The 27,929-nt window shown below is 51.1% G+C and overlaps 1 protein-coding gene across 1 annotated transcript; it reads right to left on the reverse strand.

The window, feature by feature from the left end:
• On the reverse strand, nucleotides 1-27,707 carry ST6GALNAC2 (ST6 N-acetylgalactosaminide alpha-2,6-sialyltransferase 2). The gene is made up of 10 exons (XM_077834315.1): nucleotides 27,598-27,707; nucleotides 10,080-10,172; nucleotides 7,761-7,818; nucleotides 5,919-6,093; nucleotides 3,750-3,915; nucleotides 2,625-2,763; nucleotides 2,086-2,189; nucleotides 1,122-1,205; nucleotides 593-692; nucleotides 1-168 (listed from the first exon to the last, which is right to left on the reverse strand). The coding sequence occupies exons 1-10, from the start codon at nucleotides 27,705-27,707 to the stop codon at nucleotides 1-3; spliced, it is 1,197 nt and encodes a 398-aa protein (XP_077690441.1).
• Between the last annotated feature and the right edge of the window lie 222 nt (nucleotides 27,708-27,929).

Genomic DNA, 27,929 nt, shown 5'->3' on the forward strand with positions numbered 1-27,929 from the left:
TCACCGCTGATACAGCTTCATGATGCCTGCCCTGTGCAGGCTCTTCCACAGCTCCGCCTCCAGCAGCATGTCATGGTTGGCATAGAACACCAGAGGCTTCTTCTCCCGCTCGTAGTAGTGGTCTGAAAACTTTCGGTAATTGTCCGTGATAAATCCATAAGCACTGACCTGCAGACAGGGGGAAAAGGGTAACAGAACAGTTGGGAGGTGGGATCAGTGCCCAGCCTGTCCTAGGCAGACCGGACCCCGGGCTTCGGATAAGGAGTTACCTGGTCAGTCAGACGTTGCTGGAGTAGCTGTGTGGGGCACAGTGCTGCCCCATGTACCTGGTACAGCCTCAGTGCTATGTCCTAAATGGTACATCCTGGAAGCCATGTGGCACACTGGAGCAGGCACCATCAGTGAAATAATTCATACCAGGTTGGGGCTCATGTGAGCTCTACCCAAATATTTCTGGGTCCTACAACAGGAGGGTTAAGAACCAAGCCAGGAACATGCTTTAACTCCACCCCACACTCATTCCATCAGCCTTTATTCATGCTGACCAGCAGAGTACTAGGCACTGAAGAAAGGTAGCCCTGAAGGCTCTTACCTGGTCACAGGTATGTAGAGCTGTCAGTAGCATGAGGGCACCAGTACTGGGCATGTACAGATACCCATACTGAGTATTTATTATTTCAGATCTCAGAAATCTGTAACCAAAGAGGGATTATAAGAGGTGAGATCAGTGAAACAGAGAGAGATGGGCTGCACTGAATCCCAGTGAACAAGGTGGGTTGCCGAGGAAAGGATGAGACTACATGACAGTGAATGGAAACACAGTGGCCTGCAAGAAACTGGATTGGCTTGCAATGAATAGGAGCACGTGGGCATAAATCCAAGATGGATCACAGTGGGTTGGGCTCCAGTGACGGGGATGTAATGCACTGAGTGGGACTTGACTGCATTTCAGACTGAGTGGGGGAAGACTGCAGTGAACAGGTGGGATTGAGGTTGGAGGGGTTTGATTGTGGGGCAGGCTTCAGTGAACAGAACTGGGGCAGTTCCAGAGCTATTTGCCGAATAAGCTGAAGTGTTTTGAGACAATGTTTTCCTCAAAGGTGGTGCCTGGTTTTTCTTACCTCGCTGTTAGATAATGTATGAAATCTGGGTGCAGCAGCTTGAACTTTTTTGCAGATGTCTCTGGTCCAAAATATGTCCGCGGGCTGTGGTGGGAAGATCAAAAGGAATAGTTTCATTTCAAGTCAGTATTTAGACAGCTCAGTGTTTATATTACAACCTGAAAAGAATCTGAATATTTAGACTGACCAGTGGTGCCGGTTGTCAGCAGCAGAGGTATCAGACAGAGAAAATATTAAACAAAGAAAAAAAATACAACTCCCTGGAGCGCAGAGTTAACACTTTTCCTCTGAGGCAGAAACTCAGAGAGACACTGAAGAGCTTTCATTTTTATTATGGACTTAAGGTTGCAGCCAGATGTACAGTGTAAGCCTTGTTTTGATTCTGCTCCCCTCTAACTTTGCTTACAAATGAAGGGTGCTTGTGAAAAATGATTGTCATTAATAGAAGGAGGAGAATAATTTGTGTGCAGAGATTTTCTGCATTAAACTACTTCTGGGTTGGGCGCTGGGGAGGTCTGGGCGATACTTTCAGAGCTGCTTCAATCAGGGTTGTGAAAATGAGGTGTTGCTGAGGCCTGAAGACAGAGCAGAGAGAGGAAAGATGGTCCAGTGTTTAGGGGACGAGCCTGAGATGTGGGAGACCTATGTCCCTGCTCTGCCACAGCCTTCCTGTGGGACCTTAGTCAAGTCACTTAAGTCTCTGTACTCTAATCTGTATAATGGCCCTTCTCTCAAAAGGGTGTCGTGAGGATGAATACATATAGACAGTGAGGCACTCAGATACTGTTGTAATGTGGGCCACATAAGTACCTTAGAGAGGGCTGAGACACCTTTGCAGAAGGCAGTATGCACTAATGCTGTCTATGCTGTAACCACCCTGCAGCTGGAGGACATCCATTGCCCAGTAGCATTATGCCTGAGATGGCTCAGGGTGGGCAGAAAGCAGGTTGGAAGCATTACTCACTCATCGCCTCTGTCGTACCCCTCTTGGACACGGCTGCCCAGTATGGCTGACTTCAGCATGACGTAATCGCGTATGTCCGAGGGGATGAAAATATACCGCAGGTCCTGCAGCAGGGCGGGAGGCACAAAATACATACAATGCTTTGGTGTAGCAGGTGCTACAATGTGACATCCTGTCACACCCTCAGCCCCACTTAGATGCAAGAGCCTCATTCACAAACGCAGGGCAACTAAACATACACATGTTCTTTGGCGGTAAGATTGAGTGTGGAGAGTCATGGACACCCAGCGCTTCTCAAACATGGAGGAGGTTTCTGGTGGAGCTGAAAGGAACCAGGGAGACCTCACAGGAAGAGTCACGGATTGATGGTCTCAGGGTCTCCTGCACTTTATGTGGGTTCTAAGGTGGTATGTGTCAGTGGCCAGCAAGGCCAAGATGGTCAGCAAAGCTCCATCCCTCAGCGGGTGTTGCCACGGCCTGCATGACTCTCCAGGTCCAATCAAATATTTGCACAACACCTCCCAGCCCTGATGGCTTACCTTGGACTGGGGTATCTGGGTGAAGCCATACTCTCCGTAGGCGATCAGGGAATTCTTCATTGTGTTCACCGTGAAACCATAGAAGGATATCTTGGTCCCGACGTCATCTTCAAAGCCTTTGATCACAGCCCCATTTAGCCTGTGGGTGGAGAAAGGAGAAGACAAAGGCTCTGATTAAGGACTGGTCTTTCACCACAGAGCACTAAGTATGATTCTCCCCCATTGATGCTGCTACTAATTGGGGTTGTGTGCCAGTTTACAGCTGTAGGGTTGTTACCTAAAGTCCCTCACACCTTATTACACAGGGATAGCACAGAGGGCCACACATGCAGTTTGAAAGGCCTAGAGTCCTGGTTCAAGTTCCCAGCAGGGATGACTCATCCCTCATCCTTCTGAGGTAGCCATGCTGGGTACCATGCAGTTATTGTATGAGGAGAGACGGGAGCGTCACTCAGATGGGATGCTACAAACTGAGGTCTCTCTCGCTTGGGCAATAAATATCTCACAGCCCCTTTACAGCACCAAGGATTTGCTCTGGTGTCCTTGGTGTACATTTCCTCTCCCCTCACTGGTGTGCAGAGTGCTATACTGATGTCTTCCCTTTGGCCGAAGTGCAGGTGCAGTCTTGGAAGCACCGACAGCGGTTACACCTTCCTCCTAATTGCACAAACCCTACCCTGTGGGCAGATAATCCCACAGGATGAGGCTGTGCTGGTACAAAGTGACTGGAACGTGCCTTACAATGGGGCATCCAGGAAAGACCAAAGCAGCCTGAAAGGGGAACTGTGGGATAGGGATTTGCCATATGGTCTCTGTTAATGTCAAATAATCTGTTGGAGCATCGGGGCCACATGACAAGCTATCAAGCAGCATTGCCCACAATGGGCAGCAGTAATAACCATGGCTGCAAGAGGGCATGAAATGTACAGCCGGAGTTGCCCTACTAAGAATGCCCTGGGACCCCATTAGACCTGCCCACTGTTAATACACAAGATCTTTAAGCAGGATCTTCTGCTAGTTAAGGAGCAAAACAGCCCCAATGACCCGGTCCCTGTCAAAGGTAAGTGCCCCTGGTTTCCTCAAACTACAGCTCCCAGGATGTGTGGGCTGCTGAGCTCTCCATACCTGAAAACAAAGTCATGGGCATCTATCTCCTTGCCTTGCCGGGATCCATTGAGAATCCCTCCATTCCCGACCACGGCGCAGCGGATGCAGCCTTCAGGGAACCTGGCTTTGTCGAACAGCCAGCTGTTGGCAGAGTCGTTGAGCAGATGCAAGGCGGAAGCAATGGCTGCAGATCCAGGTAAGAAAGAGGCTAGTCAGCACCAGCCTCGTATTGCAAGAGCAGAGGTGCAGGTGTCTACAAGGTCTAAACTGGGCCCAGCTCAGAGCTCAGCAGCCCCGACTTCCACCGGCTCCCCGGCCCTCCCTGGGTGTGTCTGGCTGGCTTGGGAGCAGTGTAATGGTTACCGTCGGAGTCATGGCTCTTTGCGGTTGGGGCGTATGGAGCTCTCTGCTCTCATTGCCCTACTAGGGGTGCTGAGACAGAAGCAACCCTGTCCTGTCCCTTTCAGGCACAACTCTTCGCAGCTGGTGCTGCCCACACAGCCCCCAAATGCCTCCGTTGTCACCTCACCATTGAGGCAGTCGTGCTGCTGGCGGCTGGAGAGGTGCAGAGGGTGGGTGTGGGGTAGGAAGGGAAACAATTCCCAGCAGCCAGTCGCCAGCAACAATGGAGCATGTTGTTTGAGAGCCTTGTGGTTTGAGTTAATCATTGCACAGACACTGGGACCTTTTATTCAGGAAAATGTCACAAGATGTTGATTTCAGCATTTCCTAACAGTCCCCTCCTGCTCCATGAGCTCTGACTCCCCGGGGAGGAGGGGCTTTAGTTGAAAGGTATTTAATTCTCTGGTTACACAGCAGGCGTTTTAATCAAGGCCTAGGCTGTAGGATGATCTCTACCCAGCCATGCCCATACATGCCCCTCTGGCTAATCTCTCTGTCTATGTGGCAAAGAAGTTCGTAGAACAACCAGTGCCCAGCATTTCCAGCCTGACCTGAGCCTCTTGTCAGAGATCACGCTTTACCCTCAGAGGTGGTTTGCCCAACCTCCCCCACTCCCCTCAGGCACAGGATGAGATGGCTGCTCTACAGAGACGCAGGGAGGAGGGGAAATCTTAGTGTAACCACTTGGTTTGTAAATCTGCTGCCTCGCCCCACTCGTCTCATCCCATTCGCCCACCCCAGCTGCCCTGCTCCCCTCCCCCATTGCATCCCGCTCTTCCAACCCAGCTGCCCTGCTCCCCCCTCCCATCCCACTCCCCCACTCCAGCTGCCCTGCTCCCCTCCCCCATCCCATCCCACTCCTCCAACCCAGCTGCCCTGCTCCCCCCTCCCATCCCGCTCCCCTACCCCAGCTGCCCTGCTCCCCTCCCCCATCCCATCCCGCTCCTCCAACCCAGCTGCTCTGCTCCCCACTCCCATCCCATCCCGCTCCCCGGCCCAGCTGCCCTGCTCCCCTCCCCCGATCCCTCCCCCCATCCCAGCTGCCCCGCTCCCCCTTCCCAATCCACTCATCCACTCCAGCTGCCCTGCTCCCCTCCGCCATCCCACTCATCTACTCCAGCTGCCCTGCTCCCCACCCATCCCGCTTGCCCACCCCAGCTGGCCTGCTCCCCCACACCCCAGCTGCCCCACCCCCTCCTCCCATCCCACATAGCCACCCAACTCAAAACAGGAAGCAAGTGCTGGTGGAAGGTGCCTGTCCCAATGCTGGAGGAGCAGTTCTCCCAAAAGCTGCAGCATGGGCAGCTTCCCTGCCCATGCGTCTCCATAGCAGGAGCCACTCCTCGAGGTGAGCAGGGAGCTCATGCTCCGTGGCCATGTTCACTCCTTGGCCTCTCTGCCAGTCAGAGCTCATTAGTTTGGAGGCTTCTATGATATGGGCGTCTGCTAGGAAGCTTGCAGGGGTAGCACTGGGATATAGGGTTATGCTGACACAACTAGAACTGAGCTAGGAATTATAGATGGAAAGCAGGGGACAGACGGCTAAGAGAACTGGTGATGAGATCCATAATCTTCCATCTCTACATCACTTTCCTTTCGTTCTTTTATCCAGCCTATTGTATTTATAATGGACCCAACACAATGGAGGTACCAGTCCCAGCCTCGGTTGGCCTCAAGGGAATGTTGTCCCCCACAGATGGCTGTTGGGTAGACTATTCCTGGGACCAGGAATGGGGTGTCTGGCATGTCACAAAGGGGTTTGCAGTGCATCATCACTCCCATTACCTGTGTCGGACAAGCCCTGCCAGCCATATGGGACGCTGCGCTCCTTCAGTCTGTTCCGGGTCTCCTGGGTGACGTGCCGTGCCCACATCAGCACTGGGATGTGGAATCGAAAGAGCTTCCCAAACCTGGGGTCCGCCTTCACTTTTGACGTCAGTGACTGGGGGCATGAGCTGGCCTGAAAGAAGAATGAACCACATTTCGGTCTTGAAATCATCCCACACTTCTCCTTAACACCTCCATTCCTTACCAGGTGCCAGGGAGGTGTGAAAGGGATGCACTCACCTATAGACATCTGCTAACCCCACAGGGAAGTTTTTGTATTTCTCTTCAGCACCTGCAGCTGTTTGAATTATTCGTTATTATTGCGAGCCCTAATCATGGACCAGGAAGGTCCCATTGCACTAGGTGCTGTACAAACACAGAACAAAAGGATGGACCCTCTCCCAAGGAGCTTCTATACATATTGGTCTGAGCATAGGACTGTGAGCTGGGAACTCCTAGATCCTGTCCCTGGCTCTGCCACTGACCTGCTGTGTGACCATCGGCAAGTCACTTCCCTGCTCTCTGCCTCAGTTTCCCCATCTGTAAAAGAAGCATGGTGATACCCAATTCACAAGGGGTGTTGGTAGAATCAGTTAATCAAAGCTCACAAATCACTTAGAGATGAAGAGTGCTCTATAAACAGTAGCAGTATTGTCTCCTCCACAGACTTAGAGGCTTCCAATACCTTATTAATGATCCCTCATCACAGCTCAAATGTACTTTCTTGGCTGATTTTAAAGCTTGAAGTCGTAGCCAGACCAAGCATGTCCATGGAAAGCATGAATACAGGGTTGAGGAGCTGAGCACTAGATAGATCCCATCTACAGTGGCCAGGCGAGCCAGTGTGAAAGCCATGCAAAAGCAGAATTCTAAATGGGGTTTTGCCACAGCTTGGCAAGCCAGTGGAGACGGGTAGAACAGTGGGCCCAATGGTAAGCAAGAGCTGCAGGACTAGGTACTGTGGACCAGATCCGACTCCCACTGACTTCAAATGGCACTGGAGCAAGCTCCTGCCTTGGTAGAACACTGATGTTCCACCACTGTTCTACCATAGTTTGGCTGGTATGAACAGTACAGACCTGGGCTTAGCACTTCCACACGTGCTGCTTAACACTCCTCCTCTTCCACCCACCAGCTATGACTTCTTGCTTATTTATTTTCACTGGGAAGGTGCAGAGAAGGCCAGCTCCTTGCCAGTCACATCCTGGGCAAAACATAATACAGCTCACATTCAACTCCTGCACTAGTTCAGTGCCACCACGCAGGCTGTCACTGGTATAGCTGTTTGGATTAAAGAAGAGGTTCCCCCACCTTCACCCCATACTACAGCTCTTCTGAGGTTCAGAAGAGTTTGGCTTGCTTTTTTATTCATATCTTTCATGTTCTCGCTTCCTTGGGTTCCACCCAGAGCTGGGTTCTCAGGCACAAACATGCCGTGAGGAAAGTCATTGGCATCCAAAACCAAATGCCTGTCTCTTGAGAGTCCCAATCCAGTTTGGCAGGCCCGGGAGGTCTGGAGAGAGCTAATGAGTGGCTGAAACTCTGTCTGCTTCTCTAAACCAAACCTCTAACCTTTTCAGAATTGCCTATCCTTCCTGCAAATCTAGGATGACTCAGTCTCTTAGGAGAAGTGCCATGGGGTGTGTGGGTGAGTAAGTCAAATACCTTTCAAATAAACAGACCTTATTTTCAGAGAACATTTTCCCTTCCTTTCTTTTCCCAGACCCCAAACTGACTAAAAACTTTGGAAAGACAAGGACAAAGTGATGAGAATGACAGCGCTAAGCATATGCTTATTACCTGTTCCTTGGTGGGTTTAGCCTTGCCAGGCTCAGAAGAATATTTAGATGGCTTCCCTCTGGAAAAAAAGAAGAGAAGAGCTAAATATTCCTTTTGCACTGAATTTCACTTGTGTGCATTTCTCTTTCATGTGCGGGGAAATCATAAGAAGATCCAACAGCTTCTGCTGTAGCTCTTCCTATCCCTCATACTGGGATTCCTGATGGTCTAATGGTTAGTGAATCGGAGGCTGGGAGTCAGGAGACCCGGGGTTTAGTCCCAATTGCAATACTGGGTCAGTGTGTGACCTTGAGCTAGTCACTTTGCTCTAAGCGTTCAAATCTATGCACTAATTTTGCGCGCCTTGGGTTTTGGGAGCCTAGTTTGAGATGCTCAGCGATTCAGAGGTGAGCCCTTGTGACTCCATTTGCAGTCAATAAGGAAGAAGATTGGTCCTCTGGTTAAGGCAGTGCTTAATTTGTAATGAAAGAGGTGCTGGGGCTCAAGCCATTGTTTTGTTTTTGTTTTTGTTTTTTTCCATAACTGATGTGGCAAGCCCAGGCACAAATTAAGCACTAGCTTAAGGCACTAGACTGACACTGTGATGGCAGCCCACCTTTATCCCATAGCATGGCCCTTTAAACTTTTGGCCACCAGGCAGATGTATGCAGAGACCTAGGAATAGGAGACATAGGGGGATGGAGTCCCAGGAATAAGTAGTGTCTGTGGGGCAAACTTGTTATTATTTCTTTAAGGGCCTGGGACCAGAAGCCTTGCAGAGTGGGTGAGACAAGGCTCCTCTCCCTCCCAGCCAATTGGGATGAGCTTTGGGAAGGGGACCAGCATATATTCTGCTGCCTCCCGCAGAGCGGGGGCAGATGAGGCATTAGCTGGAGCCTTTCCACCCCTCCCTCCCACACACACACAAAGGTGAAAGGGCAGATGAGGGGGGAAAAGGGACAACTGAAGGAGAAGCCGGCTGAGGACCTACAGCTGGCTTGAATGAGAACCTAGCTCTAGGAGAAGAGCTAAGGGGAGAGCTATTAAATGCCTGAGGCATAACCCAGCTGCCAGGGAGTGGACTTGAGGGAGCATCTCAGCGGATGGCTGGGAAGAAGACACATGAGGAAACTGAACTACAGACAGAGCAGGGGCAGTGGAGTCTGCAGCCTTGTGAGAGAGGCTGACAAACAAGGCAAAGGCAAGAGTAGCGGTGAGGGATTATAAAGAGCAGCGTTTAGCTGCCCCACGCGGGTCCCTCGGCTGGAACCCAGAGGGGCAGGTGGGCTGGGTTCCCTCCCCAAACAAGAGAGGGAAGTACAAGCCTCGGCACCAGGAGTCCCAGATGGGGACGGAAGGCTGGGCATCATGGCCTGGAGACTCTGGGTTTGTTTTGTTTGGACTTTTCCCTTACCCCTGGAAAGGGCCAGAAATGGAAAGGGGACCTGGCTGGAGGGCTGAGCCATGGAATCTGCCCAGCAGCAAGGGGCATGACAGTAAAAAACCCCTGCCACACTGTGGCCTGGCACAAGGGGGGGATGGTGAGCGTGCTCTGGCACAGGCACTCAGGAGTTATGGATTTTGTTACTGCCTCGGCCGACTGCCCGCCGTTACTGTGGGCAAGTCCCTTAATTGTTCTCTGCCCCGGTTCCCGCTGTAACTTGGGGGTGACAGCCCCTGTCCATTTAGGCTGAAAACTCTGTGGGGCATCGGTAATGTACAGGCCTGGTGCGGGCTCTCTCCTGGAGGTCAATGCACCAGGGGGAGGGGTGAAGGTGAGATGGGCAGCACAGCCTGGGGGAAGAGCAGCCCTTCCCCCCTCACCAAGGAGTTAGATGAATGGAAAGAAATAAACCACGCGGTGGCCAGTTCCCATCCAGATAGCACGGAAGGCTGTCACCAGGTGCCTGGGGTCCCTTGTGAGCTGAGGTGCTGACCTCCTTCCAGTCCAATCACGGGAAAGCAGTTGGGAGTAAGCAAGCCCCTGGCTGGCAGTCTCAGCACAGAGGCAGGGGACTAAACTTCCATCCCATCCTACAGATGGGCCTTCGAGGGCTGGGTTGGGGGCATTGGCAAGACAAGGTAGAAGCTGGTCCTGTTGCTGCCTGGTCTGGGGATACCTAGAGGGCTTTGCTGTGCAGAGCTGTCAGCCCAGTGCCTTCCCCTTGCATAACCTTCACCTGGGAAGGAAAACAACAAAACCCAGCGGTCTGATGCTGATGGAACCATCCCCTGTCTAGAAGGCCACAGTAACTCCCCTGCCCCTCCAATGAGAACAATCAGCAGGGAAAAAACATGAGAGATGGCAACTAATTTCCTCCTTATCCCAGCACTACTCACCTGACCATGCTGCTTTCTCCTCTCAGGTCATGGCTCCCAGTATGTCGGGACATCCCTCCAGGCACCAACAGCAGTGACTCTTGCTGCAGCAGGCTAGAACAGACCACACAGAGAGAGCCTCAGGGGGGAAGAGAGGTGCAGCCAAACCATCACCTCCCGTGTTTATCAGGCCTCCCCGTCCCCTTCAAGTGAGAACAACTGAGCACAGGAGTACCAGCAGCAGCATAGACCAGTTGTGTAACAACCGGATTCATGAGACAACCTGAGATCTGATACATCTGAACACGGCCTGGATGGGCCAAAAGGTAAGGGTCTGAACAACCCCAACAGTGTCTGTTTCAGGTAGAGGGGCACTAGACCTGCAAAAGCTGGGGGGCCCTATGGAAAATTCAGGGGCCACTGGCTTGGACAGGCTCCCTGTGACTTGGGTGCTACATCAAACCAGGGGTTTTCCCTCTTCAGTGCTGGGCCCTCAACAGTTTTGCCCATTGTGACATGTACATCTTCTAACATGAGACATGCAGGGAACCAATCTATCCTATAGCACTGTACAATACACCCAAGTGAGGAACTCCAGGCATGCCAGAGGAGCATGAAAGGTGTATAGTATTTTACACCATTAGCCGAGCATTTAGCACCTTTTATGTCTCCAGCACTTCACCAACATTAACTAATACCAAATTGATGAGACCAATGACGGAAGTTGGGGCAATCTGGGAAATTCAAGGGGTCAGATTTGATTGTTTTATTGGAAAAAGTGGGGACACTGGACCATCCTGCAGGTTCCTAAGGAGCCATTCACCTCCGGGAATAAGTCCTTAGTAGAGCTGGTTAAAATTTGGAATTTCCATCGTAGGGGAAACTCCAAGATTCCAAAACTTGGTTTTGTCCCGATCTTGGACAAAAAGTCTCTCAAAGAACTTTTTGCAAAATGAAATATTCTGAAAATATTTCACTCTGATCTTATCAAAATGCTTCTTTTAATATGATATCAAAGTCAAAACAGCACAAACAAAACACATTTTGATAACTTCCCAGGAAACATTAGACCAAATTGGAACATTCCCAGGAAACAGTTTGATCTTTGTCCAATCAGCATATTCCGATAAAACTGTTCTAATCAGGCAATTTCCGACCAGCTGTAGTCATTGGCATCTGATGGCTATTTCACGGCCCACACGAAATGAGTGGGTGGGTCTCAGAAGAGTTCCTAGTGGGCACATGTCCACATCTGAGAAACTACCCATTCAATTTGCCCAAAGTGGGCATTCTCAGAAGAGAGGCTAAGCTGTTAATGGAGAGGCCAATGGAAACTGAACTCCCCTCCTGCCCCTAGTGGGGTCCCCACACGCAGGAGCACTGACAGTGTGGCACAGGGGAAGCTTGTACCGCTGCTGTCCATGCTGTAACTGTCCTGTGGGCAGACAGCAAACCTCAGCTTTCATGGCTGACACCCTTCACAAGCAGAAACGCCCCCTTAAAAAGAGAGGCCACAATTCCAGAGAACCAGTCTAGGTTTTTCTGTCTTTTTTGGTAGCTGAGAACAGAAGCAAGTGGGCTAGGACAGTGTCCTGCCTTTGCCCATGGCTGTGTCTGCTGGGGGTGAGTCTGAAGAGGAGGTTCAGGAAGATGAGGTCATGGTGTTTGGAGTCAGAGGCTGAGGAAAGGAGAGGCGTTTTAGGCTGGGATTCAGCGAGCCAGCTTCGTGACCGGTATTTATCATTCAGCAAAAAATGTCCCTGTTTAAACATTAACTGTGGCCCATCAAGACAGTGATGCAGGGAATGAGAGACAACCCAACCCCCAAAGGGCACACAACAGGCCAGCCCAGGGTGGGGTGGGGTTAATCTGGCCTTAGCCAGTGCTAACCAGCAGAGAAGCCCCTGGTGTTCCCTCAATATGCTCTCCCTGGAGCAGCGAGAGAAACGGGCCTGCTGGCGTTTCATTGACCCTCAAAGGCACAGTAATGGGCCTGAGTGGGGCTCAGACATGCAGCTTTGCTCCGGCCCTGCATCCCCGGCTGCATCTACACTGGCAAATTTAAGATCCGTAATTACCACCAGTGCAGCTGTAGTGTAGACAGGGCTCCTGTGTATTTAGCATCGTGGCATTAACCATGTTCTGAGCAGGTCTAGATTCTAGATGACAGAACAGTAAAGATGCTAGCTCCTGGGCTGCACTAGTGCTCTTGCTGCTCCATCTGGGCTAGCAATGGAGCTGGTGCCAGACCAATTCCCAGTTTACACAAGGGCCCTGGAGACCTGGGTTCAAGCCCTGGCTTGGGATGTTAGTGAGGCTTGTTTGTGGTCTCTGCACCACGTTGCTTACGACCTGGGACTCTGATCCTGTGAGAGACTGGGCCCCTTCCACTGAAGTCATCATGCTAAACCCAGGGAGGTACTGAGGACTCATGGCTCCCACTGAAGCCCACGGGAGTGGAGCGTGCTCTCACCCGCTCAGGATTTAGCCCACTAGAAGTCTCTGTTATTCTGTGCAGGCACAAAGGGCAATGGGCTCACTGCCAGGTGGGTCGAGATGCCATTGTCCTGGAGTTCAAAGAAGCAGTGACTAAAGTCAACAGTAAATGCAGATCCAAATCTGCCCCTGTGCTCTGGAGAGATGCGTGGCAGTGAAATGGAAGCTCCATGCCAGCAGCTGGGTGCAGTGAGCTGGAAGTCTGACTTTCCTAGGCCCTTCTTTCTATCCCTTCATTCTGTCCTCAGGCCTGAAAGGTGAGGGGAGTGGTGAGGGATTATCTCCCTGACTCTGCCCCACTGAGAAGGGGCAGCAGCAATAGGTGGGAGTGGCGCCCCCTACAGGTTCATAGAATCATAGAATATCAGGGTTGGAAGGGACCTCAGGAGGTCATCTAGTCCAATCCCCTGCTCAAAGCAGGACCAATCCCCAACTAAATCATCCCAGCCAGGGCTTTGTCAAGCCTGACCTTAAAAATATCTAAGGAAGGAGATTCCATCACCTCCCTAGGTAACGCATTCCAGTGTTTCACCACCCTCCTAGTGAAAAAGTTTTTCCTAATATCCAACCTAAACCTCCCCCACTGCAACTTGAGACCATTACTCCTTGTTCTGTCATCAGCTACCACTGAGAACAGTCTAGATCCATCCTCTTTGGAACCCCTTTCGGGTAGTTGAAAGCAGCTATCAAATCCCCCCTCATTCTTCTCTTCCACAGACTAAACAATCCCAGTTCCCTCAGCCTCTCCTCATAACTCATGTGTTCCAATCCCCTAATCATTTTTGTTGCCCTCCGCTGGACTCTTTCCAATTTTTCCACATCCTTCTTGTAGTGTGGGGCCCAAAACTGGACACAGTACTCCAGATGAGGCCTCACCAATGTCGAATAGAGGGGAACGATCACGTCCCTCCATCTGCTGGCAATGCCCCTACCTATACATCCTAAAATGCCATTGGCTTTCTTGGCAACAAGGGCACACTGTTGACTCATATCCAGCTTCTCGTCCACTGTAACCCCAGGTCCTTTTCTGCAGAACTGCTGCCGAGCCATTCGGTCCCTAGTCTGTAGCGGTGCGTGGGATTCTTCCATCCTAAGTGCAGGACTCTGCACTTGTCCTTGTTGAATCTCATCAGATTTCTTTTGGCCCAATCCTCTAATATGTCTAGGTCCCTCTGTATCCTATCCCTACCCTCCAGTGTATCTACCTCTCCTCCCAGTTTAGTGTCATCTGCAAACTTGCTGAGGGTGCAATCCACACCATCTTCCAGATCATTTATGAAGATATTGAACAAAACCGGCCCCAGGACCGACCCTTGGGGCACTCCACTTGATACCGGCTGCCAACTAGACATGGAGCCATTGATTATTACCCGTTGAGCCCAACAATCTAGCCAACTTTCTATCCACCTTATAGTCCATTCATCCAGCCCATACTTCTTTAACTTGCTGGCAAGAATACTGTGGGAGACCGTGTCAAAAGCGTTACTAAAGTCAAGGAACAACACGTCCACCGCTTTCCCCTCATCCACAGAGCCAGTTATCTCATCATAGAAGGCAATTAGATTAGTCAGGCATGACTTGCCCTTGGTGAATCCATGCTGACTGTTCCTGATCACTTTCCTCTCCTCTAAGTGCTTCAGAATTGATTCCTTGAGGACCTGCTCCATGATTTTTTCAGGGACTGAGGTGTGGCTGACTGGTCTGTAGTTCCCAGGATCCTCCTTCTTCCCTTTTTTAAAGATGGGCACTACATTAGCCTTTTTCCAGTCGTCCGGCACTTCCCCGGATCGCCATGAGTTTTCAAAGATAATGGCCAATGGCTCTGCAATCACATCCGCCAACTCCTTTAGCACTCTCGGATGCAGCGCATCCGGCCCCATGGACTTGTGCTCTTCCAGTTTTTCTAAATAGTCCCGAACCACTTCTTTCTCCGCAGAGGGCTGGTCACCTCCTCCCCATGCTGTGCTGCCCAGTGCAGCAGTCTGGGAGCTGACCTTGTTCGTGAAGACAGAGGCAAAAAAGCATTGAGTACATTAGCTTTTTCCACATTCTCTGTCACTAGGTTGCCTCCCTCATTCAGTAAGGGGCCCACACTTTCCTTGACTTTCTTCTTGTTGCTAATATCCCTGAAGAAACCCTTCTTGTTACTCTTAACATCTCTTGCTAGCTGCAACTCCAGTTGTGATTTGGCCTTCCTGATTTCACTCCTGCATGCCCGAGCAATATTTTTATACTCTTCCCTGGTCATTTGTCCAATCTTCCACTTCTTGTAAGCTTCTTTTTTGTGTTCAAGATCAGCAAGGATTTCACTGTTAAGCCAAGCTGGTCGCCTGCCATATTTACTATTCTTTCTACACATCGGGATGGTTTGTCCCTGTAATCTCAATCAGGATTCTTTAAAATACAGCCAGCTCTCCTGGACTCCTTTCCTGCTCGTGTTATTCTCCCAGGGGATCCTGCCCATCAGTTCTCTGAGGGAGTCAAAGTCTGCTTTTCTGAAGTCCAGGGTCCGTATTCTGCTGCTCTCCTTTCTTCCCTGTGTCAGGATCCTGAACTCGACCATCTCATGGTCACTGCCTCCCAGGTTCCCATCCACTTTTGCTTCCCCTACTAATTCTTCCCGGTTTGTGAGCAGCAGGTCAAGAAGAGCTCTGCCCCTAGTTGGTTCCTCCAGCACTTGCACCAGGAAATTGTCCCCTACACTTTCCAAAAACTTCCTGGATTGTCTCTGCACCGTTGTATTGCTCTCCCAGCAGATATCAGGGTGATTGAAGTCTCCCATGAGAACCAGGGCTTGCGATCTAGTAACTTCCGTGAGTTGCCGGAAGAAAGCCACGTCCACCTCATCCCCCTGGTCCGGTGGTCTATAGCAGACTCCCACCACGACATCACCCTTGTTGCTCACACTTCTAAACTTAATCCTGAGACCCTCAGGTTTTTCTGCAGTTTCATACTTGCACTCTGAGCAGTCATACTGCTCCCTTACATACAGTGCAACTCCCCCACCTTTTCTGCCCTGCCTGTCCTTCCTGAACAGTTTATACCCATCCATGACAGTACTCCAGTCATGTGAGATATCCCACCAAGTCTTTGTTATTCCAATCACATCATAATTCCTTGACTGTGCCAGGACTTCCAGTTCTCCCTGCTTGTTTCCCAGGCTTCTTGCATTTGTGTATAGGCACTTGAGATAACTCGCTGATATCCCTCTTTCTCAGTATGAGGCAGGACCCCTGCCCTCTCGCGTGCTCCTGCTCGTGCTTCCTCCCGGTATCCCACTTTCCCACTTACCTCAGGGCTTTGGTCTCCTTCCCCCGGTGAACCTAGTTTAAAGCCCTCCTCACTAGGTTAGCCAGCCTGCTAGCAAAGATGCTCTTCCCTCTCTTCGTAAGATGGAGCCCGTCTCTGCCCAGCACTCCTCCTTCATGGAACACCATCCCATGGTCAAAGAATCCAAAGCCTTCTCTCCGACACCACCTGCGTAGGTTGGATATCCAGTCTCTTTGGAACGACAGTGCTCACGGCAGTGATTTTCAGTCCAGGAGAACCACACGGGGAAAATTGGGTTTATTCACATTTGCCGAAGGGAATCCCACCCCCTTCCAGAAACATATGCTTCCTGGCATGGCACGAGGAGATCCAAGCTCGGATAGTTCTGGCCCTCCATACCAGCCCTCTGACTTAACATGGCTCCCAAAGTCACCATGGTAACACGACCCAGAGCAGAATGGGAGGTCACTGAGGGGAGGGTGCAGCCTTGGGGTTCCTTTCTTTAAACTACCTACTGTTCCCCTTGGGGTGAGAGGTCACCTGTCAGTAGATCACTTTATGGCAGGAAGCCAGTTGTCACCTGCTCACTGGGGCTGCCCTCTCTGAGCAAGGAGAATTTCTCTGCAAACAATAGTCTCTTTTAGTCACCAGCTCCTGGCCTACTGGATTATTTTCTTTACTCCTTTGCAATTTGAAAAAGACTCATGTTCCTGCTGAGTTTTTTTTTAAATAAACAAACCAAAGAAAGGCCCAGGCCAAATCCCTGGATAGAAACACACTCAAAAGTGGGAAGAGTTCAGTCAGATCCAATATTGAAATCCATGGCTGGCTCCTACATCTATAATGGGCTGAAACTAAGCCTTGGTGTGGACAGCATCCAACTTGAACTTCTCAGCCTCTCCAGTATCTTTTTCTTCCTTAAGCCTCTCTTGGGAGTGATCAGAACAACTCAGGATTAGCTATGACACATCTGCACATCAGCCCACGGAATCCAGCAGCCAGTTCCCGCCACTGGCCAATCCCTCATGTTTCCGATGGAGATAAAAAACACACTTGGGCAACTGTGCAATGCTGTGCCATTTGGGAGGATTCCTACCCTGGAAGCACAACAGTTAACCATCTGTACCACACGCTCAGGTTGCAGATCTACTCATCAAGCCTCCCAGACCTTTTCAAAATGGAGCCTACGTATGTGACTCGCTGACTCCCTGTGAGAATGAATTCCAAAGGCTGAATCTAGGCTGCTGTTCTGCAGGCTCCAGCTAGACTGACTGCATGGGTCCCGCAGGGTGTTGGTACATAGCTGCTGCCAAGAAAGAACCACAGACCTTTGATAGGAGGAGCAAAGGGCATATGCCCTCCCAACCGCCCCATCTCCACCACTCTGTCCACAATGACACCTGTCAGTATATCAGGATCACCTTCAAAACAAACTAAGCCTCAAAGCTGATCAAGGCTGTGCAACAGAGTTGGGGTAATGCCCAGACTGCTCTGAGCAACTGCTTTGACTTCCATGGAAAACCGCCCTCATCCTGAAACCTCTCCGTAGGAAATCGGAGGGCTTACAGTACCAGGTGCTCAGATTGTGTGCGCTGTGTGCAAGAGAGCGATGGATCTAGTGGATGAGAGCTTGCCTTCCCGAGGCTGCAGGCCACCTGCGTACTTGTACTTTCAGAGGCAGGAGAGATAAGTTTACAGCAGCTCCACATTCCAGCCTGCCAGCTGGGACCCCTAAGAAAGGGGAGAAGAGGTTCCTATTCATCAGCAAACAGAAGGTTCACTTCAAAGCGACTCCCGTGGCAGTCTCTGTTCTGGATGAAGGGGGCCATCTGGGGAGGGGATGCGTATCATGAGGTGCCTATATTAAAATGCCTTACTGTGGACGAGACAAGAAGCATGCTGTTAGAGACATTGTCTGAGGAGCCTGGGACAGGTAGAGGCAGGCGGATAATGTAGCCTGCCTCCTGGCCCTTCTTCCCAGGTTTCTGTATGAAAAATGCCAGAGCTCACTCCCGGATTGGGTTTCCAGATAGCTCCACCAGGTTCCCAGGATGTACGCCATTCCCCAGTGCCCTCTGCCTACTTACCGTGAGACCTGGGGTGGGTTCTTGTGTGCCAAACAGAGCTGAATGCACAGCTGCAACCACTGGGGAGCAAAGGGATGTGGCCCCCTCCTTTTGGCCTGCTGAGGGGTCCTCCTTAAACACTGTAATGATAGGGTTGCCTGTAGTGTCACTAAGGATGTCACTTTCGCAGTGGCCTCCTTCCTCGGAGTGAAATCCCTCTTTGTTTTCTAACATACAATACAGGCTGTCTATCTCCTGTGATATCTAGGCGCTGTTTCAGGCTGGGAAAACTTCTGATTTAACTGCTGATCAAACCAAGTGCATGTTTTCCTTTAACCAATGCTCCAGTTGGTGAGGAAGCAAAGATGCTAATTACTGAGCAGCACAAACATAGATCTTACCAGCATTGCCAACACTGTCCTTTCCCCGCCCTTTTCCCCTGTCTCCCCCTTCAAAGAAATCTGCTTTGTCTGCAGTTTGAGCTTCTTTCTGGGCTGAATCTCAGCGAACCTGGTCTCAGCCAGCCACGAGGAACATGGCTCATTCCTGTCTTTTTACCAGCTTAGCTGTTTCCCCCGGCTCCCCCATCGCCACCTTCTGAGCTGCTACTTTTCACTAACGTTCCAGTGGGCTCATGACAGATGGTTGTGCTCTAGGAATTACTCTGGGGGAGTTCTCTGGCCTGTGCTATACAGGAGGTCAGACTAGATGATCTGCGGATTGGTCTGGTACAGCTGGCCTGAATGGCTCTGAACTGGAGGGAAGGAGGAGTGAGTTCTAGTCCCAGCTCTGCTGCTAACCTGCCGTTTGACCGAGGGCAACTTTCTTTCTCTTTCTCCTCCTCTCCCTGCGTTGTCTAATTACATTGTGAACTCTTCAGGGCAGGGATGGTGCCTAACTGTGTATTCGCACAGCACTTTGCACAATGAGGCCTGCAGACACTACTGTCATCTGAATAAACTAATGGTGGACCTGTGTTTCGCTTGATACCTGGCAGTTCAGCAGGCGTTTTTGATTCCCTAACAAATACAGTAATGGTGAGTTGCCTTTTTCCCCAGTATGCCTGGCAGGGGTTGAGGACTGCAGCCCCCTTTTAGCTGAAGTTCCCAGCACTTCTGCAGACCTGAAGCAGCAATGAAATGATTGTGATGCTTTCAAGGAGGTGGAAGATGTCCACAGCTGGCATAGTGGGTTGCAGGGTTGCAAAGTGGGCAGCAGAGAACAATCTACCGCTTTGGGTATTTTGGGAGGAGAAAATGACACAGAGTGGAGGTTTGGATTTGAAAGGTAGCCCTTGTACATAGACAGTAACCCCTTTTCATAAAGATTTCTTGTCCTACATACTAGCCTGCTCTTTCTAACTCCCTACGTGCATATTTACACATTCTGAAGGACTCTGGATTGCTGAACAGAGATTGGAGAGAATGGAATGGGCTATGCAAACAGGCTGGTACATGGTGGGAGGAAGGGAAAAAAAAAGACTTCTGATAAGCTACAGGGGAGGCTAGGGTGGAGGAGAGATTGAGATGAGGTCCCAAGTAGGGGTGCTCTAGCAGTGGCCTCTGAGGAGTTCTGGGTCTCTCATCGCCCAGTGGTGAAGATTAGTTTATGACATGAGCGGCCAACGTGAGCCTGAGAAGGAGCCAGAATTTACCAATGTACATTGCCAAAGAGCCACAGTAATATGTCAGCAGCCTATCAGCTCCCCCCGACTCCAACCTGCAGCGCCTTCTGCCCGCCAGCAGCTCCACCAATCAGTGCCTACCACTCCCTCCCCATGTCTCCTGCAATCAGCTGTTCCACGGTATGCAGGAGGCTCTGGTGGGGAGGGGGGAAGAGCGAGGGCATGGCAGAGCAGGGGGTTGAGCACTCCCTGGCACATTGGAAAGTTAGCATCTATAGCTCCAGCCCCGGAGTCAGCACTTATACAAGGAGCCGCATATTAACCCATGAAGAGCCGCATGCAGCTCCAGAGCCACAGGTTGGCCACCCCTGGTTTATGACATTACAGGGCTTTGGTCTGCCCAATCCAGACCCACTACAGGCTCTGGATATTTTTGGCTGACCCAGCGCACGTTCACCCTTGTACGGAAGGAGATTCCTGAGAGAAAGTTTGCCACCTTCAGGCAAAACCTGGAGAAAACCCAACCTGAGCCCCTGCCACCTTCTTCCTCAAGCCTCACCCCTCTGAGACACAGCTCACCCCTGACTCCTCTGCTTGGCCTTTCCTGATGTACTCAGGCTCTCTGGCAAGGCCTCAGCTTCAGGCCAGGTGTAGGCACTGCGACTACATCCGCACTTCAAGCATATAATTTTCAGTTCAAGGAGATAGACTGGTACTAGCTCTGATTGAACGAAAAATAGAGCACGGCCCCGGCAAGTAGGGCTAGCAAACCTGAGTAACTGTATCTGAGTACCCGTCCGAGAGCCTGGATACACACTCAGAACAGCTAGCCACTCTCACTGCTGGAGCGGCCGTGGCTATGCTCTATTTTTAGCACGCTGGCTTGATTGGAGCTACACCGGGTACGTGTCCTTGAACTGAGAACAGCCCCCCAACTCGAAGGGCAGATACCCCCTGGCGCCTTTTGTGCGGCATGCACCAGGACTTACACTCATGGTGCTGGATTCTTTCCGATTCAGTGATGTGGACCAGATGAGAAACAGGTGCCAAAGACGCTGCTGCCTAGCAACCCGATGTGGGGGATGCCGTCAGCTCCAAGATGTCACCTGCTGGTGACCACATCAAGATGGCAGCTGCTACTGGCAAGCATGGAGGGGCAGGGGTCCCTCAGGACACATAGGAACAGGTCTGAACACTCAAAAATTAGTTATCCTGGTTAGAAACTGTCACAACACGTAGCAGGGTTAAAGTGGCTCTATCCACTTCAAGCCCATGCCTGAATCAATGCCACATAAAGTTAAGCATGAATTGAAAGGCCTTGCTCATGCAGAGCCTTCAGTTGATGCCATCCTCCTCGTGGCTGAAGTACAGAGAGGATAAGAGACCTGCTACTGGTAGCAGCTATGGGAGCTCGCTGTGAAGAGGCAGAGAGCTTTTGGAGCTACAGGAAGCATTCTAGTCTCAGCTCCCCACGTGTGGGTATGTGATCCAGAAAGCAAACTAAATAAATCTACCCTGCCCAAAGAGGTTTGCTCGTTCCAAACTGTCTGGGAAACCAAATTATACCTGTATAGTTTGTTCATAGTGAGGTGTCCATTGCAAAGGGTGCTCAGAGGCTAAAGTGCAGGGCAGCTGTCCAGCTACTGCTGTCCTTACACAGCAGGCTGCTCACTGGTACCATGCTTCCTCAAAGTGCAAGCACTGCGGGCCCATCAAAGCAGGGGTCATTGGTGGAATGAGTTTGGAAGTCTTGGGCCGGCAGCAGTATGTTTTTGTTTGCTGAACGGGATATGCAGCGGCAAACCACAAGGTGGGTCTTGGTTGTATTTTAATCAAGCACATGAGGCCCCCAGTGGCTGCAGCGTCCACCGCTAGCCAATCGATGGAGCACCTTCGATGGGTTCTGGAGGGAGCCCAGCTCTCCACTGTGACTCCAAGGGGAAAAGGGAGAAATTCACAGTGCTTTCTGGGGGTGATCCATCTAGTTCCCCACATGGTGAACTATCCAATACCCAACATAATTTTTAAAAAATTCCCCATGCTCTATAGAAAGTGGCTGATAACCCCTGTCAGTCATCCCTGCCTGTGTTATAGGAGCACAGGGATGGTAGCCAGAGCTGCTCTGCTCTGCTTTGAAGTTCTCACCCCCGAGCTGCTCCTGGGACAATGCCCTGAGACCACAGAGAGGTTGGGCCCAACAGCAAGGCTTTCCTCAGGTTCTGTATTGTCAGCCAGTCCACTGGAGGTTATACGCTTACATTTAAGCATGTACTTAAGTCCCATTGAAGTCACAGGGATGCTTCTTTGAACTGCGACCATTCCTAAGATCTGTCCACTCCCAGTCTCTGAATGATCCATCAGACACAGGTAGTCAAGTCACCAGTGCTTAGAAATAGTGTGTCTACCCCAACCCTGCCAAACTGTGATCAGATATTGTCTGGGAGGCCTGGGAAAGGGAATTTAGTTTATCTGAGACTCCCCACCCTTCTTTCTCACACTCTTTGTTTGCAGAGATGATAAGATCTGAATCTCTGAGGCATATGTCTGTGAAACAATTGAGTGGCACAGAATATTTTGTTCCCTTTCTCCAAGAAAGGTCCTGACTAAAAAGAAAGATCGTCCCCTCCCCTCTCCAGACATCGCATTCCAGGGACCTTACAGTATGTGGAGTTATAAAGAGCTTTAAATTCTGTACAGACCATTCCTGCTAAAATAAGGCTTAAGGCATATATGTACATCTGACTGGGACGCTACTGCAAAATGCAATCAGCTAAAAAGTAGAGTCAGAGGAGCAGAGTCGTGACATTCAGAGCCGGAATCAGATCTGCAGTCGACTGTTCTCAAAGCTGAAGAGCCCTGGTCTGGGCCTATCTCTGATCAAAAACTTACATGTTTCAAGAGAAAGGCTGGAAAAATCAAAACAGGTGGAAAAACTTGCAATCTGCCAACAAACCAAGTAACACATGTCTCTCTCCCTCTACTTACCTAGTGTAGGATTTTCGCAAGCACTCAGCATTGGCCTTGATGTCAATGGCAGCAGAGTTAGGCCAATCGTTTTTGGAAATCCCACCCCTATGATTTTTCTAAGGCTCCTGGCACTGGGAGATCTAAGCACTCCCAGTGGTGATTAAGCACTATATGGTGTCAAACCAGCAGTTTAAACTCACTGGGCCCAATTCATCCCTTTGCTTGCACAGGCACCGGTGCAGGGACCAAGGGAGAGAGAACTTGTGCCTGGCCTTTTAGGGGATCACAAGGGCATGTACAGGCCCCAGTGCTATTTAGAACAACTCTTTACCAGCTGCCCTACTTTGCATGCCCCCTCCCCTCCCTCCCATAATGGTCACTATGGCCCATGGCAGGGGTGCAGAAGTGCCCAGGTGCAGACCTGCCCCAGTCATACCAGTTCATGCTCCAGGACACTCCAGCACCCAGGGCTGGTGCAGAGGCTCCCTGCAGTAGGGGGGAATTCCCTGAAGTGTAGGGGAATTTACACCTGGCCTTCAGCCCCTCTGCCACAAGGAGCTGTGGCCCAATTTTAACTGGGGCCCACTCCCTCCAGAAAGTTATTTTTCCTTTAATGGGCTCTCCCCCCCCCCCACAGGCTTCCATAGGTAAGTAACTGTTGTCATGACTGTCAAAGGGCTTTGCAGACAGGAGTCGCTCCAGCTTCAAGCTGACTTGTGAGTGACTTCTCTGTCCAGGCCCGGGGCACAGCTTTGCAAGGGACTTCCACCCCATCAAAGGAAGGTTGTTCCCATCTGTTCTGCCTTCCACTGAACCCTCCCCTAATTCCTAGCATTCCTGCAGCAGGGACAGTGGAAGACAGATTAGCAAGAGGTGGTGGCTGCAGTGTTAAAACATCTGTGTTAAAACACCCCTAAGTGGCAGCTTAGGAAGGAGTCATCCCATCCCCCCCTTGGGGTTGCTACTACCCCAAAAGCTGTGGGTCAATCCTGAACCTGGGTCCTTCATCTCTAGCTGGAGCAACAGAGCCCTCCCACATACCAGCTAAGACCTGATTCTTAGAACAGACCCTGCCCCCTCCCTCAGGCGAGGAACCGCACCCACTTCGCTGCAAGAGCATGGGGAGGGGTTACTCAATCAGGGCCTAAGCTGAAGGCTACTGAAGTCAATCGGAGCCTTTCCACTGTCTTCAGTGGGCTTTGGATCAGGCCCCTGGTGCATTCCTGGAAAGACAGGTGGTTCTGGGCCACTTTAAATTCAAGGTATTTACTGGTGGAGTAGCCGTTTGTTAAAATGCTGCCCCCAATAAGAAGAGTAGGTTTGGCAGGGGCAGTGAGGCTGCCTAGGGAATTAGGAACCTGACTCTCACTGAATTCCAGTGGGATTTGGGGGCCTTAGGCTTGTTTGAAAATCTCAGCCTCAAGCCCGATGTATTTTATTCAGAGCTTGTCAAACCCTGAGGCATTCCAGGATCTCCTCAGGCCCTGTATTGCCAGGGTGCCTTCCTGTGTGATGTGATGCCTCACATGCACGCACACCTCTGCCGGCAGGTCACTTCCTTGCACGTTGCTGCTGAGCTAAATGATCATGGGGGGAGGCCATGACCTAAAGCAGTAACATCAGGGCCTTGCAAGGCCTGCCAGGAGCTGCGGCCACTCCAGATTCCCTGTCAGGGCATCACGTTGAAAAGTCATGACGTCACCACGTGATGCACCGAAACACTACTCTGACCTTGCGTCTGCTGGCAACCCTTCCTGGGACCCTTCAGTGTCCCCAAAGCATGCAGGTGGGTTGTCTTAATAGCTCTGGAATCTAAAAAGATGGCATTTCCTATGGCTCATTTCCCCATCGCATTCCCTGTAGATAACTCACTTGTGAGCCCGCAGTGGAACTCCGCTGCCTTAAGCACACACTCAGGGGCTAAGCAAATCCACAGGAGAGGGAGCCGAAGCAGGGCCTTCTGGAAAAGCCCTTGCTCTGCAAAGTGCTGAGCACCTGCTGTGAGATGTGGCACTCCCTCCGACGGCTGCCCACCCCTTACAGGATCAAACTGGTGGAAAAGGGCAGGCGGAGCTATGGAAATGTCAACCATCTTTTCCTATGTGCTAATAATTAATGACAAGGTTAATCATTCCCATCCTGCCAACACCGGACATTTCTAAGTACATCATTTGGAAAAAAAATTAGGAGCCAGGCCTTTATGTTCCATGAACTCCTACGGACTTCGGCATATGAGATTCTGCACTGCTTTACACCCTGTGCAACTGTCACCCATGGGTGAGTGAGTGAGTGTGTGTTACAGGTCCCCCTCCATGCCAAGCCAGAGGATTGCACCTGTAACAAGTAGTCAAGGAGCTTGAGCTCAAGAAGTAGAGGCACTATCATATTTGGATAGTGTGGCATTTTACATCCACTTTGCACAGGTGTGATCAGCTGTGCAAAAGCACTGGAGAATCAGACTCATGGAGCGGAAGTGGGCATGTACATAGGTACGGCTTACATGTATGGAGCACTCTTACCTGGAAGGGTCCCAAACTACACACTAAACATGAGACAACAGTGAAATTCAGCTACCTATAAAATGAAGCAAGGCAGCAAGCTCATCTCCCAATCTTGTAGGTAGTGCAGGAACAGCATGCTTGCTTTAAACTGGGATTGAGTTCTGTGGGCCTGGCGCTTGGCTGTACAGACCGAACAAACACAACACAGCCCCTGGTTATAGAAATGGCCTTGAGGTCAGATACAGATTGACTTAGATTCATGATTCAAGGGAAGTAATTACAATCCAATGGAGTGCACAGAGATAAGGAATTTGGTTCCATGTCTCTGATTGTATCGTTTGAATTTAGGGTTAGGGCTTTTGATTTAATATGGGGTGGCAGGTGTTGCTGTTTTGTTTAGAACGTATGGGGGTTAATGACCCAGGCTGGCACTTTGAACCTTGTTTTGGGATTAGGATTTTGATTTCACTAATATATTCCTCCTTTTTAGCATCCCCACTGCCCCCCGGAAGCAGCTCTGTCCAGTGGCTATGGCTCTGGACTGGGGGTCAGGAGTCTTGATTTCTCTTCCCAGCTCTGACACTGATCCTGCTATGTGGGATCTTGGGCAAATCACTTCACCTCGCTATGCCTCTGTTTCCCCATCCATAAAATGGGGACAATAACACTTTCTACAGCACTCTGTAGGATGAAAAGCTCTATACGAGAGCCAAGTTTTCTCCTTCTTGCCTCCTGATTACTAGATGTTGTTGTTCAGCACAGACACAGGAAGTGTGCGGCCGCCCCACAACTTGTTCACTGCTGCTTGACCGTTAAACAGGGCTGCAGAGAGCAGCAGAGGCAAAGAGGTTTCCAGCTCTGCCACTTCCCAGCAGGAGAAGGATTCGCAGGAGTAGAAATGCATATTAGGGACGGAGAATTTAGCAGAGCTTTGCTAGACGACGGCTAGAAAGGAGGGAGGGTGTGGATCATGTCTGAGATCCTCTGTAATATCCAAATGAATCCCCAGTCCCTACAGCTGGGCGATTCCCACTGTCTTTACATCAGGGGGTAACCGTGTTAGACTGTATCCACAAAAACAAATAAATGCCCAAATAAATCTGTTAGTCTTTAAGGTGCTATTGGACTCCTTGTTGTTACTGTATTTACATATAGCACAGAAAGATGCTGGCACTAGTACCAATCACAGACTCACTTTGCAGGATGATACAGTAAAAACCATCACCCTGAGTTGCTTGTTACATCCACGCTCTTTACATCCATCTACTTGACCTAAGGCTGCGTGGTACAGAGGTGAGCAATGCTCCCAAAGGTAAATGCAAGTGCAAATACTGCGCAAGCTTTGTGATCCTCCCAGCAAAGCAGGATGGATTATGCCCCTGGAAGCAAAATGCCCTGCAGTGAAACTCGCCTCCCACATGCATGGCCACTACATTACAAGCTACATTTTCACAATCTGGGTTGGCAGTGGATGGAACCCTCCTAGGGTCCTTTCAGGGCCTGGCGGCTGAGCAGGGTTGATCCCAGGAGATTAGGAAATGGTGTCCATGAAGTTTTGCAGGTGCTGGGAATCACTGCAGGTCAGTGATCACAAGGTGCCATAGTGCTGGGGGCCAGGCCTCCAGTGGGTGTATAGCAGCACTGCTCTATTGAATTCAGAGGCCTGCATCTCCAGCTGGGATAAATCAGCCTCAGCCCATTGAAGTCCAGGGTCCAGATCTGCAGCTGGGGTAAGTCAATCCGTGTAGCTCTAGTCTAGGTCACCGGAGCTATGCTGATTTACACCCGCTGAAGCTCTACGCTGTGTGCATGTGGGGCTCAATCATGTAAACCAATGTAAATGGAGGGCTCTCCGCACCTTGCAGGTTTGGGCCCAGAGAGAGACCTCTGTGCAGCACGTTACACAGCCCTTGGCCAAAACATCCTGAGGCTTGACAGAAAGCTAAGGGCAGCCAGAAGCTTGGCTTATCCCTATGCACTTAACATTCCCTGTCTTTTTTACTCCCAGCCCCTTGAGGCCCAGATTAAAATGCCCCTCTTCTCTCCTGCCCTTTGCTGCCTGCCTCACTCTCCAGGGTGGTGTTTTCCACTCTGTTGTCTCCATGTGTGCCCTTTGCTCTCTGTGTGTCCCTCCTTTGCTCCATGTGTGTGTCCTTAGCTGTGTGTGTCTGTCTTTCTCTCCCTGTGCGTGTCTATCTGTCCTTCACTGTGTCTGTCTGTCCTTACTCCTTTGCTGTGTCTGTCCTTCACTGTGTCTGTCTGTCTGTCCTTTGCTCTGTGTGTGTGTGTGTGTCTGTCTGTCCTTACTCCTTTGCTGTGTCTGTCCTTCACTGTGTCTGTCTGTCCTTTGCTCTGTGTGTGTCTGTCCTTCATTATATGTATCTGTCTGTCCTCCCTTCGCTCCATGTGTGTGTTCTTTGCTGTGTGTGTCCGTCTGTCTGTCTGTCCTTCGCTCTGCGTGCAAGTCCGCTGCCCCGGCCCCGCCGCAGAGCATGTGTTGCGCGGCTGCCTACCGCAGGACACGATGTTGTAGCCAGAAGTTCTCCGGAACTGTCTCTTCCCGTCCGCTGTGAGCTCCAACCCCCCCGCCGCCGCCGCCTTCGCCTTCGCCTTACCTGGGCTTCGGGGGAGCCTGCGTGTCTCGGTCGTGCCCACACAGGAGCACCCACAGCGTTACCGCCGCCAGGAGCAGGAGGCAGAGCCGCGCCCAGCGCGGAGCCCCCATCCCGGGGCGAGCAGCCTGGGGCGCCGGGCAGAGCCGCGCCGCGCCGCCGAGCCTCGCCCCCAGCCCCCGGAGCGCAAACTCCGGCCCCCGGCGGGCGTGGAGCGAGGCGGGCACCCGAACGCGCCCAGCTCCCGGGCGGCTGCTTCTCCCGGTGCGCGCCCAGCCCGGCCGCTCGCTTCGGCCCCGCCCCGGCCCCTCCTGCCCTGCCGCTCTCGGGGTCCC

This window comes from Eretmochelys imbricata, chromosome 14 (assembly GCF_965152235.1).
Source record: "Eretmochelys imbricata isolate rEreImb1 chromosome 14, rEreImb1.hap1, whole genome shotgun sequence".
Lineage (NCBI taxonomy): Eukaryota > Metazoa > Chordata > Testudines > Cheloniidae > Eretmochelys > Eretmochelys imbricata.

Coding starts and splice junctions, on each gene's coding strand:
- ST6GALNAC2 (XM_077834315.1), bottom strand. CDS start 27,707: ATGGGGGCTCCGCGCTGGGCGCGGCTCTGCCTCCTGCTCCTGGCGGCG. Junction 3,916..5,918: donor GCAGGGCTTGTCCGACACAG/GTAATGGGAGTG, acceptor CTGGATCTGCAG/CCATTGCTTCCGCCTTGCAT. Junction 1,206..2,085: donor GGGTACGACAGAGGCGATGA/GTGAGTAATGCT, acceptor TTCCCACCACAG/CCCGCGGACATATTTTGGAC.